Raw genomic sequence first — 16,067 nt, forward strand, 5'->3', positions numbered from 1 at the left:
GGTTAACACCCGCTTAGGTAGTATCGGGACTCAACAATGTAACAGCTCCTTAGTTGTTGGCTACAAATGTGCATTATTTCTATTTTGGCATTTTGAGAGCGCTTTATCACAACACTTCCCAGAAAATCGTTCCACCGTACTTATCGCATGCCGTGACCTCAGCCAGTTCGTATTTTATGGCCAATGATAAGCGCAGCTCATTCCAGCCCAGCTTTTACTAGCCCAGCCCCTAGTGGCCATTCTCTAAACACTGCCCCAGCCAGCCTGCGCGTTTATTATCGCGCACTCGCCCATAATTCATTTCGGGGTCTGCTCTTGTTTTGTCTAGCCAGCGAAATCTCTGAATTCCAAGACCCCAGAGCAATCCAACTTCTGCTTTTAATAATAACATAAGATCGTTGTTGTAGCTCTGCTGCCAGGGCTGTTGTGCCTCGCGAGGTGTGATTTCTCAAGTGTAGGAGTCATGCAGCGCGCGGTCGCTGAACAAACCATACCCTGCCCGTGGCCTGTGGTGCACAAGAATCTTCCAGCCAGCATCGAGGCATCAAACAACAACACCAAGAACAACACGTCCATGGGCTGCTGCTGATGTTTTTGTTTTCATTTCTTTCCCCATGCATTCATTGTCCACAACAGTAGATACTGCTGACGAGAAACATTGTCCAAAGTAACAATAGCAACTAAAAATTATAATAATAATAACAAAGACATGGCTTTGGCATCTTTCGACTATTTTGGTGAAACATAATATGAAGTTCACAAATGGATTATCTGTAATAATACGTATGTAGTAAGGTTTCAGGAACCCCAACCGAGTGGAATCTGATCTACATTTCATCAAAAGCAACAATTTCCAAAATGAAATATTCTCAATGGCATCAAGCGAAACTAGATATTTACCTATAAATTTGAAATGATAGACTTCTAAACTTATTCAATATAAGACAAATACAGTAGAGAGATGAAACTCAATAAAAACACAATTTCTAGCTAACAACAAGAGAGAACGCTACAGTCGAGCAAGCCCGACAGTGGAATACCCTGTACCCAGGTAAACTTGCGTCACTGAGTTATATGCGCCCATAGCAGCAGCAAAAAGAGGAAGAAGAAGAGCGAACTTGTTGCTGCTGTTTGTGGGGGTTGTACTGGCGAAAATTTGTTTTGCTAATAACTTTTCTTAGAATTTACCGAATTGAATAAAATTTTGAACAACAATAGACAATTATATATAAATTATGTGTGCAAAGTTTGGTTTAGGTAGCATTTGAAATGTGGACGCTATTGACGAAATTCTGTAGCGGGGGAAGGGGAGGAAAATTAAAAAAAAAAAAAATAAACTCGTCCTTACTCGGACCTAGGAGAATCTGGATGCCAACTTTGGTTATTCCAGCTTTTATAGTTTCTGAGATCCTTGCGTTCATCCAGACGGACGGACAGACGGACGGACATGTCTAGATCGATTTCTCTCGTCATGCTGATCAAGAATATATATACTTTATGGGGTCGGAGATGCTTCCTTCTGTATGTTACATACTTTGCACAAACCTAATATACCCTTTTTACCCTACGGGTACAGGGTATAAAAATATCTCTTTCTTATTTATTAAATATCGTACTGGAAATTAAAGATCCAATTTCTCTTATGTGTCATATTAGCAATAATGGAATTATTTATGAACCTATAAATGTTCTCCAATATTTTATTGAATTTTTACCGATTGCAGAATCGAATACAAACAAGATAGAACGCTACAGTCGAGCAAGCCCGACAGTAAAATAGCCTGTACTCTCCACAAAAAGGAAAAATTAAAAAAAAAAAAAAATTTAAAAAAAATTAAATTATTAAAAAAAATGAATGAATGAATTAATTAAAATAATTAATTTAATTAAATTAGAATACATGTTTATGTTCAGTTTAAACAGCATACATTTACATCACGTACCTATGCGTGTTCATATGCGTGTATGTATGCAGCACAAAGTTGAACAAAAGCAGCAACAACAACAACAGCTGCGGGCAGCGCTGCCGACAGAGCTGCAGGCAGCGCATGAGCAGCGATTTTACTTATGGCTATAAATTTCTTCAGAATTTACCTATCATGATGAAATTTGGCACACGGACACATTAGTACTAACTGGATGTACCTACCAAAATTGATTTTTAAATTCCGAGAATTACGGAAGTTATAAGAAAAAATACGAATTGCGGGGGAGTGGGGGGGTGTATCAGAAAAAATAAACAAACTCGTTCTGCCTAGGGCTTATAGGAACCTTGATACCAATTTTGGTTATCCTAGCTCTTGTACTTACTGAGATCCTTGCGCTCATACAGACAGACGGACAGACGGACAGACGGTCAGACGGACAGACGGATAGACGGACATGGCTATATCGACTCGTCTTCTCATCCTGATCAAGAATATATATACTTTGTGGGGTCTGCCACGCCTCCTTCTGTGTGTTACATACATGCGCACAAAACTAGTATAGCCTTTCACCCTTTGGGTACAGGCTATAATTATAATAATAATAACAAAGACATGGCTTTGGCATCTTTCGACTATTTTGGTGAAACATAATATGAAGTTCACAAATGGATTATCTATAATAATACGTATGTAGTAAGGTTTCAGGAACCCCAACCGAGTGGAATCTGATCTACATTTCATCAAAAGCAACAATTTCCAAAATGAAATATTCTCAATGGCATCAAGCGAAACTAGATATTTACCTATAAATTTGAAATGATAGACTTCTAAACTTATTCAATATAAGACAAATACAGTAGAGAGATGAAACTCAATAAAAACACAATTTCTAGCTAACAAAAATATCTCTTTCTTATTTATTAAATATCGTACTGGAAATTAAAGATCCAATTTGTCTTATGTGTCATATTAGCAATAATGGAATTATTTATGAACCTATAAATGTTCTCCAATATTTTATTGAATTTTTACCGATTGCTGAATCGAATACAAAAAAGAAATTTTAATAATTAATAATTTAATAATTTTAATATATATTTATGTAACTGCTTCAAATAATATACTAATTAGTATGGGAAAAATATGAAACCATATTTAATTATTATTTATTATCAATCAAATATTTGAGACTTCGGCTTTACATAGTATATTGTATCTTTGTGAGACGTTAACATCTTCTAATAAGTACTTAGGAACCATTTTGTCTAAAGTTAAAAGTTACGAATATTCTTTTAATATTAATTTATTTCGACATACCATTGAATTATTTGATGATGTATTGAATGACGAATTGAAAAACATTCAGGCAATTCAAATTTTTGTTATAAAATAGTTAATAGGCAGTCCTTCAATTAAAACACGTATCAAATATTACTACATATAGGAGCCTGCCAACCCTTGCTTTGATCAGCAAACATATCTTCAACTTATCTCATAAGGTAATCTTCCGGTTAATTAAAAAGATTTTCGAGCTACTTTTCTATGAGCTTCCTGAGAATTACGTTGTTCGTAAGTACTACATAAGCATGAACTGAAGCGCAAAAGAGCAATCTGATAAACATTATTCAGTTTCCCATCTTTACACCTTTTTAAGCCCTGTTCCCAAAGTTTAGTTCGAATATTTGTATATAACACCCAGAATGAGTCGTGGCCGATCATTCAAGATATATACGAGTATATTCTGGACCAGTGCTACATAGAATAACAAACCTTGAACAAACCTGAACAAACCTACTTTATAACTACACCGCTGGATAAATGGTGTTGAAAATTCAAGTTTAAAGCAAGAAATTCCCTTAAGGGTGCTAAAAAGAAGCCCAATCCAATAAAAAATCATAGCATCTCTTCTATGATGAAATGGTATCAATAAATAGCTTAAACGATATAGGAATATTGATCTGCAATAAAAAATATTCGAGAAAAGCTAGAGGTCTGAGGGAGACATGAAATGTCTGTGTCTTCAATAACTTGTGTTTTTGTAACATTCTTAATGTTTCGGCTGCAGAAATTCCATTCTTTACCCAAAAGTTGTAACCCAAATTCTTTCTTGAATAAGTTCGGACAATTGAAATTTCGAAAAAATACCTTTTTTAATGGAATGGAAATTTGACAAACCTGACACTGGAAAAGCTGCTAAGCTAAAAATTGGTCTCTAACGAAACACAAGACCGATTTCCGGCTCATACACAGTAGTACATACAAATATATTAATATTTAAAAAAATTAAAAAAAGTTCCCCATAGCCAGTTCGTTCCGTATATGCAGACGTCGTTCTCGTGCCCTTTCTTAGTTGTGGTCTTTGTTTATCGGTGCGAGTTTATCTGCTCGACTAGCAGCCACTTCTGTGCACTATTGATTAGACAAACAACACAGCTTTTTAAGCTGCCAGGCGCGAAATTTTTATTTTTTATGCTAATAATGCAGCCTGCAAGATCTTGAATACGAGTGGCGTGCAGGCAGGAGGGCAGGAAGGCAGGCAGCCATTCAATTAGCACACTTACGAGTTAAATATTTCTAAAAGAACTTTTTATAATTTGGTTAGAGCTGCTGCAATGGCGGTCCGAGTCACTCGTACATTGTTTAAACTATAGGAATTCCAAAACAGTTTTGGGATGCATTTCAATGAGAATCCCAAAAAAAAAAAAAAAACGTAGACAGAAAAGAAAATTAAGAATGGTGTATACAATAAAATTCTATGGAATCTTTTGAGCGTTTCGTGTGAAAAGGGGCTATTCTATATATACAGACACATGCGTTTGAGTATCTAACAGATACAAAAGAAGACGGACAGACACACATCATGCCAGACACACTGGCGGGGACCCAGAACTCGCCTGGAACGAATCAACAACAGTCAGGGCTGCTTGATTTTTTGTTGCTGGTTTTTTTTTTTCGACTCAAACGCATCATTAGATACACAAGAAGTGGAAAGTGTGGGCAACACACGACGCACTCTTTGTGCAGCAGGTCAATGCAGAAGAGCTGGCCAGCAGATGTGCGCAACAGGCTCCCAAAGACAAGCCAGCAGAGCATCAAAAACAAAAACAAAAAAAGGTTCAAGGCCCAAAAATAAAAAGACCAGACCAAGAAAAGGTTCAAACTGTCACTCTGAGTGTTGTAGCGCATTAAATCAAAGTCAGTCCCAGCCGAAACAATGCAGACAACACCAAGCACTGTAGGATGTGAGGAGCAAGAGCGACTGTTTTTGGTAGCACTGTCCAAGTGTGTTACAGATACAATACTCGTATATAGTATAGTTGGTTCTCTATATACATACACACAAGTGTACATACATATGTATATATATATATATGGAAGTGTTTGTATCGACGGCAGCATGGAAATTTGTTGTGTAGCATGTATTGTACACGAAATTTGTGTCAACGTGGGCGAGTGTTTGTCGTCTCTGCTCATTTCAGCGTATCTGTGTAAAAATAATCCAGACATTTTCTTGTTTTTGTGAAAAAATCTAAAGAATTTTTCTCATTGTTGGCTGCTCTTGCACAATCACAGAAGAACAACCGCGGTATCATTGCAGGTCCCAGGCAGAGAGTCAGTTAGACTTCCAATTTCATGGCCCAACACTTCAAAGCATAAGTCCCAAACTCCATATATAGTATGTATATAGTATGTATGTCTGTCTGTATGTGTGAATGCAACTCGAAAGCGGAGAGGCAACAAGCATCATTAACACTCTCAAGTGGTAACCTGAAGCATAACATGAAAATTCATCAAAGTGAAGTGCAATTAAGCATTTTGCTCCTCATCTCTTCCTTTTGCGCTTGATTATTCGGCTCCTACGTTTCGTTTCCACTTACCAGCCAGCCACCTTAGCGAGCCAACTCGACTCCAAGCCCTGAGCACCGAGCACTGAGGTGCTAAAGTTTTATGGAATTTCAACAGCGATAAATTATAATTACACGCAGCACTGCGCATAAATCTACCAACACATGCACGCGCGCACACGGCTTACGTTCGACTTTAAACGCGTCAAAAATAATTTGTAAACGCATTTCAAATTCCTCATTAACACCTTTTGCAGAGCAGCTGATGGCTCCTACCTCCTACCTCATGCACTGTATTTTTAAACAATCTACTAGTGGGTCTTTAATTTTTACCGCAAACATTATAATCAAATATTCTAAAGAACGAGCGCGACATAGCTCAGAAAAGCTTCCAAGTATGCGAAATTCAACATCCTCGATAGTATAGTGGTTAGTATCCCCGCCTGTCACGCGGGAGACCGGGGTTCAATTCCCCGTCGGGGAGGAATGTGTACGATCTCACAATTCGCTAAATTCTTTTTTTAAACGAAAGGTGGGCGAAATTATAGTGTGAAGCAAGTTTTTTAAACGTATTTACTTTAAATTGCATTATTAATATAACTTAGTTTTAACCATTAAACGTTCTTTTTCGCAGAAAACAATTAATTGAGCAGCAAATACTTATCAGAAATGTATGCAACCTATTTAAAATAAATGAAGCTTGGATTTTTCGTTTAAAAAAAATCTTAAGGTTTAGGCAAAAGATGTGTTATGTTCCTTCTGTTTATTAAGAGTAATTAAATATTTTGATTTCCGTTGTTTGTAGGATTATAGTATTATTCATGTTTATTTTTTAAAAGAAAAAAAAACACGGATCTTTTTCCTCTCCCCGACGGGGAATTGAACCCCGGTCTCCCGCGTGACAGGCGGGGATACTAACCACTATACTATCGAGGACGTTGTCTTCGGCCGGTCAGAACACTTCGTTGTTTTTGCACGCTTGCTCACGCACTCGTTCTCTGTCAATCCTATTTATTATTGTTTCTATTCATTTTTTACTCACCATTTTGCGTCTCGGTTGACTGTAGCTGGTCGTGAGCGGCAGCGAGTGCGGCCGCAATGACGTCGTCGACAGCGGCAGAGGTGGAGGAAGCTTCATCGACTGACAAAACATGAGCGCGAAATTCACCTACAATTACAGGCCAATAAAAAAGACGCAAATATACAAAATTAGTAAATTGAAAAACTGTGTAGCAAAAGTGTAAAGAACAAGAGAGAAGAAGCACCATAACACACACACTTTTCTATGGAGGGCACTTGAGTTTTTCTTTGCTTCGGCTCGCCGCCGACGGCGCCTAACAAATGTCAATTAATAATTTAACAACAACAACAATAATAATAGCGAGTGAGTGCGCGCGCTTTCATGTGCATCGGGCGCCCGTAATATGAGATTTTAATTGAAAATATAAATAACTACACCAGCAGCACCACTTGGAGCAAAAGCAGTGCTTTTTACCAACATCAATAGCAACAATGCCAACAACAACTACTCTGTAAGTAGGACCGGAAAAGCGTGGGCTATTTTGGCAGCAGCAAACAAGTTCCCTTCAAGCTCATGGATACATACATACATACATGCAGACAGACAAACATAAAAAGAATGCTATATCCGTCGGGTTTAACCGACGCTGGAATACTCTATGTCCAAAAAGCTTCTGCCGACTCTATAGCTTAAGGGCAGGGGAAACAAAGCGGTGTGGAGTAACAAAATTTGAAATAAATAAACTGTCATAGCTTAAGGATAACAGAATCTACACACAAAAACTTGATCGCTGTGGAAGGAACTAGTCAGAGCAGAAATACTTTCTTCTGTCTGTTGCGTCCTTTGCACAAATCTCATATAGCCTGGCTACAGGGTATACAAACAAACGTGGGCCTCAACTTTAAACTAAACGTGTGTCATAACTTAGCCAAACTCTTGTAATTTGCTGCATCCTACTGACTGACTAGACCAGCCAGCCAGCTAGCCATCCAGTCAGCTCAGACGGCTGCTGCCGTCGTTCTCAGACGTCTGCATGTGCATCTTTGAGATAAAGCTTGACAGCTTGCCGAGATTACGACTCAAGTTCTGCACGGAGTGAAGATCTGAAGACCTGCACGCAACAGAGGTTTGTCGTCTTCCCCAGACTACCTGCTGCGTGCCGCACAATGGAAAGTCCGGGCAAACAGGCTCTGACAGCCTACACAGCACAGCAGCCTCTTCCATGTGTCGCATCGAGGTGCGAATATGTAACGCTTCCAACTGAACCGAATGGAGTAGAGTGGATTGGATCGGAGTGAAGTGCAGTGGAGTGGAGTGGAGTGGAGTAGATCGGCTCGAGCGGAAGCCGTGCAGACCTCATGCATTTTGATGAGTTTTGTCATCTCTCCAAGCCCACATATGTATATGAATTTCCTCCTCTTCTTCTTCATCGTGCCTCCCTACCGGCTTTTTCGGTTTCGTCTTACTGATAAATTTGCTGCTTAGCCAAAATTAATGAACTACTAATTCGATAATAACTGTTTATGCATAAAATATGAAACAGACGCGCATTTATCACACACATATTTCATTATTTATGATGCGTCTCATTTGGAAAGCAAACTGTGAAATCAAAATGTGTGTCAGGCAATTAAAAAGCGCGATGCAAGCATCGCCGTCGCTTGGGTGGCACGCAGAAAAGCCTTTGGAGCGCCATGCCACACGCATCCAACTGCAACGCTGTATCGCGATAAGTTTTGCACCGAAATCATTAAAACTGCGCGATAAAAAACGCGTCAAAAGCGACGACCGGAAAATGACAAACACTTTATATAAGCTTTGTTATTGTGCATTTAACTGATAGCAAGGAAAACAGTTATCGGCTTCTCGGAATCTTAACACAAGCACTTCAAGGCCTCAAATTCATTATCAAAGAAATAAAACCCATGCGATAAGACTTTTAAAATTAAACATTGCGTAGGGCATGGGCAACCTTTAATGTCAACACATTGCTATGATTAGATCATAACTAGGGAGTGGATATATAGTACATATGTAATTATATCATAATTTTTAAAATCAGCATCAGCATCAGCATTGCCATTTGAGCTTCGTAAAATTGGAGACATTTTACAACATTTGGTCCGATTTCAAGATTTTTTTCCATTTCCATAGTTCCCAAAGAGATCATCCTTGACCATCACTATGATCTTAAAGCCTTCAAACCCATTTCTTAAGGCACAAATTGTGTAAGCGTGAATTAATATAGGACCAGCTTAGTATGTCGAAATTAACTACATATGTATATCATATAGCTGTTATAGAAACGATATTATTAAGAAAAAGTTGTTGTATGACAAGGATTTCTTAAAAAAAAACATTTAAAAATATTGCAAACAAATTACCTATTCGGAATGTTGCAGTCATATCTGATGGTATTACGTATATAAACCATGAATGACCACGTCAAAGCAAAGAGTCCGTGCTCTCGACCATGAAGGAATAATGTACATACAATTATCTACTTTTGATTCAAATTGCAGATAGGTAAATTCTAAGAAGAGTTATTAGCGAAACAATTTCACTCCAGTACTACGCCAACAAACGGCAGAAGGGGGTTCGCTATTCTTATTAATTTGCTTCAGCTATGGTCTCTTATAACTCAGTGCCGGAAGTTTGTCTGGGTGCAGGGTATTTCACTGTCGGGCTTGCTCGACTGTAGCGTCCACTCTTGTCTGGAAACAGGAATAGATCTGTTTACGTATATAATCCGAATGGTAAGTCGTCTGTTTGTAGAGATTTATGTACGCAAGCTAGAGCTAAATCTATCAGACTTCGTCTTTTGAAAAACTTTGAATATTGATATTTTCAAATGTGCGGATATTTAAAATAATCAGCAATCAACATACATATTTTGAAGAATTTTAATTTATTTATCTTAATAAAATGTATTAATTACTTAGAATCTTCCTGCAGGCTTAAATACTATCGATTACCACTAAAAGCGTAAAACATTGTAGATGTATCTTGTTTGAAATAAACCAAGCTTTGTAGTTTTCGAAAGCATATAAAAAGAAATACTAGTCTTGTGATTGCTTTGATACTTTTTTGTTTTAAATAATCGGAGGCCTAATAAAATATTCTTGCACTTATGTATATTTGTAAATAAGCAAATCATAAAAAGCTGAGGTTGATTCTCGAAGCAGCTTATTGAAACCAATTAATTGAGTTATTTTAGAAACAGATACTTTTGTACATACAAGTATATATCTTCCCATTTCCGATAGCTGACTGACAACTTACCCAAATGTTGATGAGCTCAGTGAGCTTCGAGTAATTTGTCAAACTTGTAGCTGCGCAGTAAGGCAAGAAAAATAAGCCAATTTCTTTAGTTGTTGCCGATAAGCAATTGGCGGAGTTAGTGGTTGCCTTGCAATCAGAAATGTGCAGACTGCTCGTATACTCGAATAGTCTGAAGAGCGTAATTCCCCCGGCTAATTGAACACTTCTAGCTCAGCACCACATAGACAAGCAATTTATCAAAAGCCTGTGCAATCAATGCGAGTACGTAAGACAACAAAAAACAGTTGTTGCTGTCTATTGTCGTTATTGTCGTTGGAAAATTTAGTGCCCAATGGTTTTGGTCACATTTCCAAGAAGCAAGCGAACGAACAACAACAACCACTAGAAAAAATTGAATGGGCGCGCGCTGTGAATGGACAAGTATGGGTATAGGGTATGGGTATGGGTATGGGTGGCTACGTGCAACGAGGCGTAGGTGCGGCTTGCTGCAAGCAAATAGAGAGAAGGTGCTGCAAACTCATTTGTTATGCAACGGCCGCTGGCAAAGGCAACAGCAACAGCCGCACTTTAGCTACAAATTGGAGCACGTGCAAATTGGCGATGTGCCGTGGACATATTAAACAATACAACAACAATAACAACAACACTGCACAATGGCAATCAATCAAAAGACAATATGATGATATAGTTCGCATCGTTCCAGTCACTTTAAAAAGATTCGCAATTACATAGAAATAAAAGCAAATGCCGCCTGCATTTTAAACGAATGCCTTTGAATGGCTTTTTGATAAATGGCACGACTTCGAGTAAATGTGGGAGTGGGCTATTGTGTGTGTGTGTGTGTGTGTGTGTACCTCTTTGGGTGTGCAGACTGAACTTTGATAGTTAGTTTGTCTTGGCTAGCTGAAAATCGCATTTCCAGACTGGCTCAAGACAAATTGTCTGAGATACTTACTGCAAACACACTTGACTGACTCGTGGAAGCTGCAACTGGTCTTTAAGGCCGGCTCCAACAAGTGCAGCCAACGGTGGCCATATGTTGTGGCTTGTTGTTCACCAACCAACAGACTGATATGGCCAAGATAAGAGCAGTGAGTGTAACTTTCAAAACACAAGTTATGAATAATGGCCAGCGGCAGCTCAAAGATAAAAAAAAAAGAAGCAAAACAAAACAAAAAGTGAAGGCTCGCATGACTGATGGAATGAGTTTACTAATCTATGGTTCATACAGAATTATAAGTAGTACGCATACTTATTATTATAAATAATTATTTAACTAACTCAGTCACTGCATTACAATTCAATTTTCAGTTCTATTCATGTCATCTACAAGAGAGAGAACCCGAGCAAAACTTCAGCTAATGCGATAACTATAAACTAAACACTAAACACTATACTGTTTGCGTTTTGGAACAATCTGAAGAGCTATTATGATTTCTGAAAATGCTATCAATTACACTTCGTTCGTTCTCTTGAAATGAAGAGGGATATGATGGAGGATAGGTTGCATAAGAACGTGCCGAAGCGAAAACTAACTAAGCAATTATATATACTACATAGTATATTGGCGAACAGGAAGTTATTTTTGTGATCAACTAAAACACAACAACACAAAATTACAAATAATTGGGCCAGCAGACGGAACGAACGGCCAAATGGATCGACCGGCATGCACTTTTCTTGCAATTAAAAATTTATTTTCTTTGACGCATAAAACAAAACATTTTGCAGCTGAAACTTTGCAGCTTGCTACGCTCCGAAAATAGATCAAAGTATAATTTTGGCCATTTTTCCCCCCGACTTTTTTATGCACAGAAATATGCATTTTATGAGTCACATGCCACGGGGCTAGAGTCAGCGCGACATGCGTGACGCTTTTCGGGCAACCAAAATAAGAGTCTTCTGGCCATTGCTAATGATGCAGCAGCATGTGGCAGAGGTGCGTGGCTGCAGCTTCATCTTCTTCAACGTTCTTCAGACGTGCCTGCGCGTTGTCTATCAACGCCCCAACCTCATGCTAAATTGCCTGCCAGGGCAGAGAGCCGCAGGTTGCAGGTTGCAAGTCGCGACTGAAGCTAATGGCATGCCCCGTCGCGTCCGAATGGATACCCGTACCCGTGCCCGTACCAGTACCAGTACCCGTTCCCGTTGCATCGTGTGAACATTAGTCAAATTCCGTAAATGAAATCAATTAAAATTACGCATGGCACGCAACGGGCATACAAATAAATGTGTACCCGTACGTGTATGTGTTTGGAAGAGTGTTTTTACGCTCTATGCATGGTCTAATGAAGGCAGCCAACCACGTCCAGCGTGTTTTGTGGTTAACCCACGCATTAAGGTGCTAAGTGCCGCTGCACACCACAAGAGCTTGCCACCTCCTTACATATCTATGTACAATACGAGTGTGTACAGATGTACATAGATGCCAAAGAGCACTGCGGCTCATCTTTGGATGCAATCAGTTGTGGCTACAATGCAACAAAAGCCATACGCTTTTGTTATGCTGCATACTCTATAAATTGCTCAACGGTGTATATTAACTATAAATAGACTAATGGTGCAGAGTGAGAGAGAGAGAGAGAGTCAAGGAGTCGGAAAGAGAGCTTTCTCTCTAATAAACTGAAATTATTTCTATATTTTTAAGGTCCGTTTAAAGTTTTAAGCAGGCCATAGACAACTCTATTTTGTCAATTTCTCCAAATTTCTTTACATGTCTGAGCTCTGTCTTATTATGAAATGGATTTCAAAATACTCCTATTTATAGGAAAAAGAACTCTCTTGATGCACGTACTGATTCCAATAAAAAATACATTTAAAAAAAAAAAAAAAAATTATATTCATTTTCTTCTGAGAATCCTTCACCAAAGTTTTGCTTCATTTCTGAACAGCTTAGTTTTATTTTAAGAGGTTCAATGCATTTTTAATAAAACTAAATTTTGTCCATTTGTCCTAGTTGTATGATATTGTTACACCAAAGAAACAAAAAAAAAAACTTTTTTAATATTTCAGAGAATTTATTTTGAGAATCCTTCAGCAACGTTTGGCTTAATTTATGAACAGCTTATGTTTTATTTTAATAAGTTGAATGCATTTTTAAATAAAACATTTCCATCTATTTATACTGGTTCTATGATTTTGTCAATATAAAATTGTTGTACCATTTAAACTAAGTACACAAGATCCAATTATAGCTTATTTGATAAAAATCGTTTGCTGATTTTTACAATATTTTACCATAATTAATAACTGTAGGCTTTTAGAACCAAGTGATAATTATAATTAAAGATCATATCAAAGCAAGTATAGAAGGTATACCTCAGTCGCATTTACTCGGTTGTTCAACTACGTGCTGTTTTGTTATTGTAGTCTTTTCTGTTGGACTAAGCCACTTGAAATTTGTTTACAACAACCAGCGTATTGATTGCAGTTGCTTCCATGCAGCTGGCCACTCTTTACGAGTGCAGTTGTTGCTAGGTTCTCGGCTGGATTTTCTGCTTAATCATATAAATGCGCCTCACAATGCAGCCTTAATTTTCTTTGGGCTGCCACAAATGAAAACTCATCTTACATATAATAACACAATCAACGATCATCGTCGTCGCCAGGTCATTTGTCATGGCTGGACCCATTCATTCATTTTCAATCCACAATCTTACACATCTCTACAACTTTTCAGCAAGCGCTTGGCGTTTTAGTGGTAAATTAAATTAAAGAGTGAAAAAAGTGCTATATAGAGTATGTACAGTAGAGATGATGAAACGAATGTGTGTCTGGCGGATGTAGAAATGCGCTTGGGGGGAGGGGGTTTGAAGGAATTTGCGCTTCTCTATTTATTTCACATCCCTCCCACTGCACGAGTATAAATTGCTTTGTTTGCTATTTTGTCCAACGTGGCGTATGCGCAATGGCCACCCAAGCATTGTCGCGGCGCATTCAGAAAAGCATAGGCCGTGCGCCGCGCATTTATGATTATTATTTATTGTTTTTTGTTCAATATTTATCCAAATATTTGTATGTGCGCCTGGCAGCAGAAACGTGTGCCCGGGGCTCGAGGCCTGGCAGTGCTGGCGACGCCAACATTTGACTGACGTTTGATGATTTGTAATTGAAAAGGCCCGCCACAATACAGCACAGATATAGAAATAGTCGTACATGCATGTGCATATACTTGTACTAGTAGTAGACCGCATAATTTCTAGTCTCTGTTTGTTTTTCAAAATATGATTTGAACATTTTGGGTGGTCCGTAACATCACTGCCGAGTGATGGGCACTGAGCCAGGGCCGAGCTATTTTTTTGCACACATCTCAATTACAAAGACTAGACAATGTATGAACTAAATAGCAAACAATTCTCTCCGAGCCACACACAATTGAAGATTTCCTGTCAAGTGTCGTGGTCGTCGTCGTCGTCGTTGTCGTCGTCGTCGTTGTTGTCGTCATTGTAGTTGTCAGTTTTGTTATGATCACGATTTGCTCGATGATCATTTGCACCAGCATCAGCAGATTCTACAGAAAGCACTTAAATTGAATAATGTCACCCAAAAGCGAGTGAGCGTTGAAATTGATGCAACAATTGTCCTCCAGTCCATTTCTCTTCCTCTGCTGGCATCCACTTAGCGCTGAGAAGGCCGTTTTCGAGCCGAAGCGGAGAGCAGGAGGACAAGGAGGGGGCGAAGGAGGATGCTGATGCTTATGATACTCACACATCACGTCAGCATGAAATTCAATACACAGCGCAGACCTTAGCATAATGCCAACGCCAAGTGTGAAGCGCATTTATTGTCTACGATTTCAGCAACTTTAAAAGATGTGTGTGTGTAGAACAGAAAAATAAAAAACAAAAAACAACCACGAAAACAACTTAAATAAATTTATATATAAATGTGTGTAGTATGTTCAATTTTCAGACAGTGTCAGCAGCAGTAAGGTAGAATAGATGCCCAATGATAAAGAGATGCCTGGCGATGACAATCATGAGAATGGCGACGTTGACGATCTCGTTCTTCAAACGTCCACTGAAAAGGGTCGTCGTTTGTTGTCACTCATCTCTGTCCGGGTCGCATTGGGCCTCTTCTGTTGGTCTTCACTGTCGTGAAGTGCTGGTGTCTTGCATGCCAAAGCCATCGCGGCATTTGTTAAACAAAACATGGTGTTGTCTCGTAGCTTATGCTTTTTAGAATTCTTCGTTTTTGGATTTCCTTATTTCTTCGTTCTTCTTTTTTCTTACTTTGGGGATCTTCGAAATTGCTTTCCAACCCAAATGAATGTCCAAAACGAAAAGGCGACAGCCGTGCATTTGAAAACAACGCAAATCAAATGTAAAAGTGTTGAGGCTGACACGTTCAAGTGTTTGACGTCTTGCCGGGCCTGCCAGTAGTGTCTGCCGCTTATGTATGTACGGGTACGACTATATACATACATATATACAATATATATCTGTACACCTTTGTCCACAATGTGGTATCATTTTCAAAGTGTTTGTTTGGCCTACCAAAGCGTGTGTCTGGGATGAGAGGCACAAGAAGACTTTTTAGACAGCTGCATGCTCTTTTTTTGAAAAAACATCCACACAGTTCGAATATCGATCTGTACAGTATTGTAGAAATAGTTGTATAAAGATCCACCTTCTCGCCAAATTTCTTTTCATTGAAAACACCTCTATACTTTCTCTATAAATTATGTGAAGGGTCGAAATCTTTCTGAACATGATTTGATGTCAGTAGATTCTACAATTTTTTGGACATTCACGTTTGGCTATATTTTCTGAATATCTAGTTCATGTCTAGAGATCGCAATTTTTGCTTAACCTACGCTTCAAACTTGTCCCAAGATCTATCCAATATTCACCTGAGTTAAAAGACCCATATATTTACAGTTTTTATAACCAAAATATTTCTGCTTTTAATAAGCTGAACAGTCTAATTTTTCAAAAAGATTTTCAATCAATCATTCAAAGTAATTAACGAAAATGGTCATCTATTGAATTG

At 38.5% G+C, this 16,067-nt stretch overlaps 1 protein-coding gene and 2 non-coding genes across 3 annotated transcripts in view; 1 reads left to right on the top strand and 2 right to left on the bottom strand.

The window, feature by feature from the left end:
• LOC115630785 (bone morphogenetic protein receptor type-1B) overlaps positions 1-16,067 on the bottom strand; it is a 70,308-nt gene that overhangs the window by 24,441 nt on the left and 29,800 nt on the right. Inside the window, exon 2 of the mRNA XM_030527440.1 lies at positions 6,816-6,941. Coding sequence (XP_030383300.1) covers positions 6,816-6,941 — 126 coding nt within the window. The remainder of the gene's footprint in view (positions 1-6,815; positions 6,942-16,067) is intronic.
• Trnad-guc lies at positions 6,186-6,257 on the top strand. The gene has a single exon. It is a non-coding gene; the product is annotated as a tRNA-Asp (tRNA).
• Positions 6,638-6,709, bottom strand: Trnad-guc. The gene has a single exon. It is a non-coding gene; the product is annotated as a tRNA-Asp (tRNA).

This window comes from Scaptodrosophila lebanonensis, unplaced genomic scaffold, assembly GCF_003285725.1.
Source record: "Scaptodrosophila lebanonensis strain 11010-0011.00,11010-0021.00 unplaced genomic scaffold, SlebRS2 tig00001410-arrow-pilon, whole genome shotgun sequence".
Classification (NCBI taxonomy): Eukaryota; Metazoa; Arthropoda; class Insecta; order Diptera; family Drosophilidae; genus Scaptodrosophila; species Scaptodrosophila lebanonensis.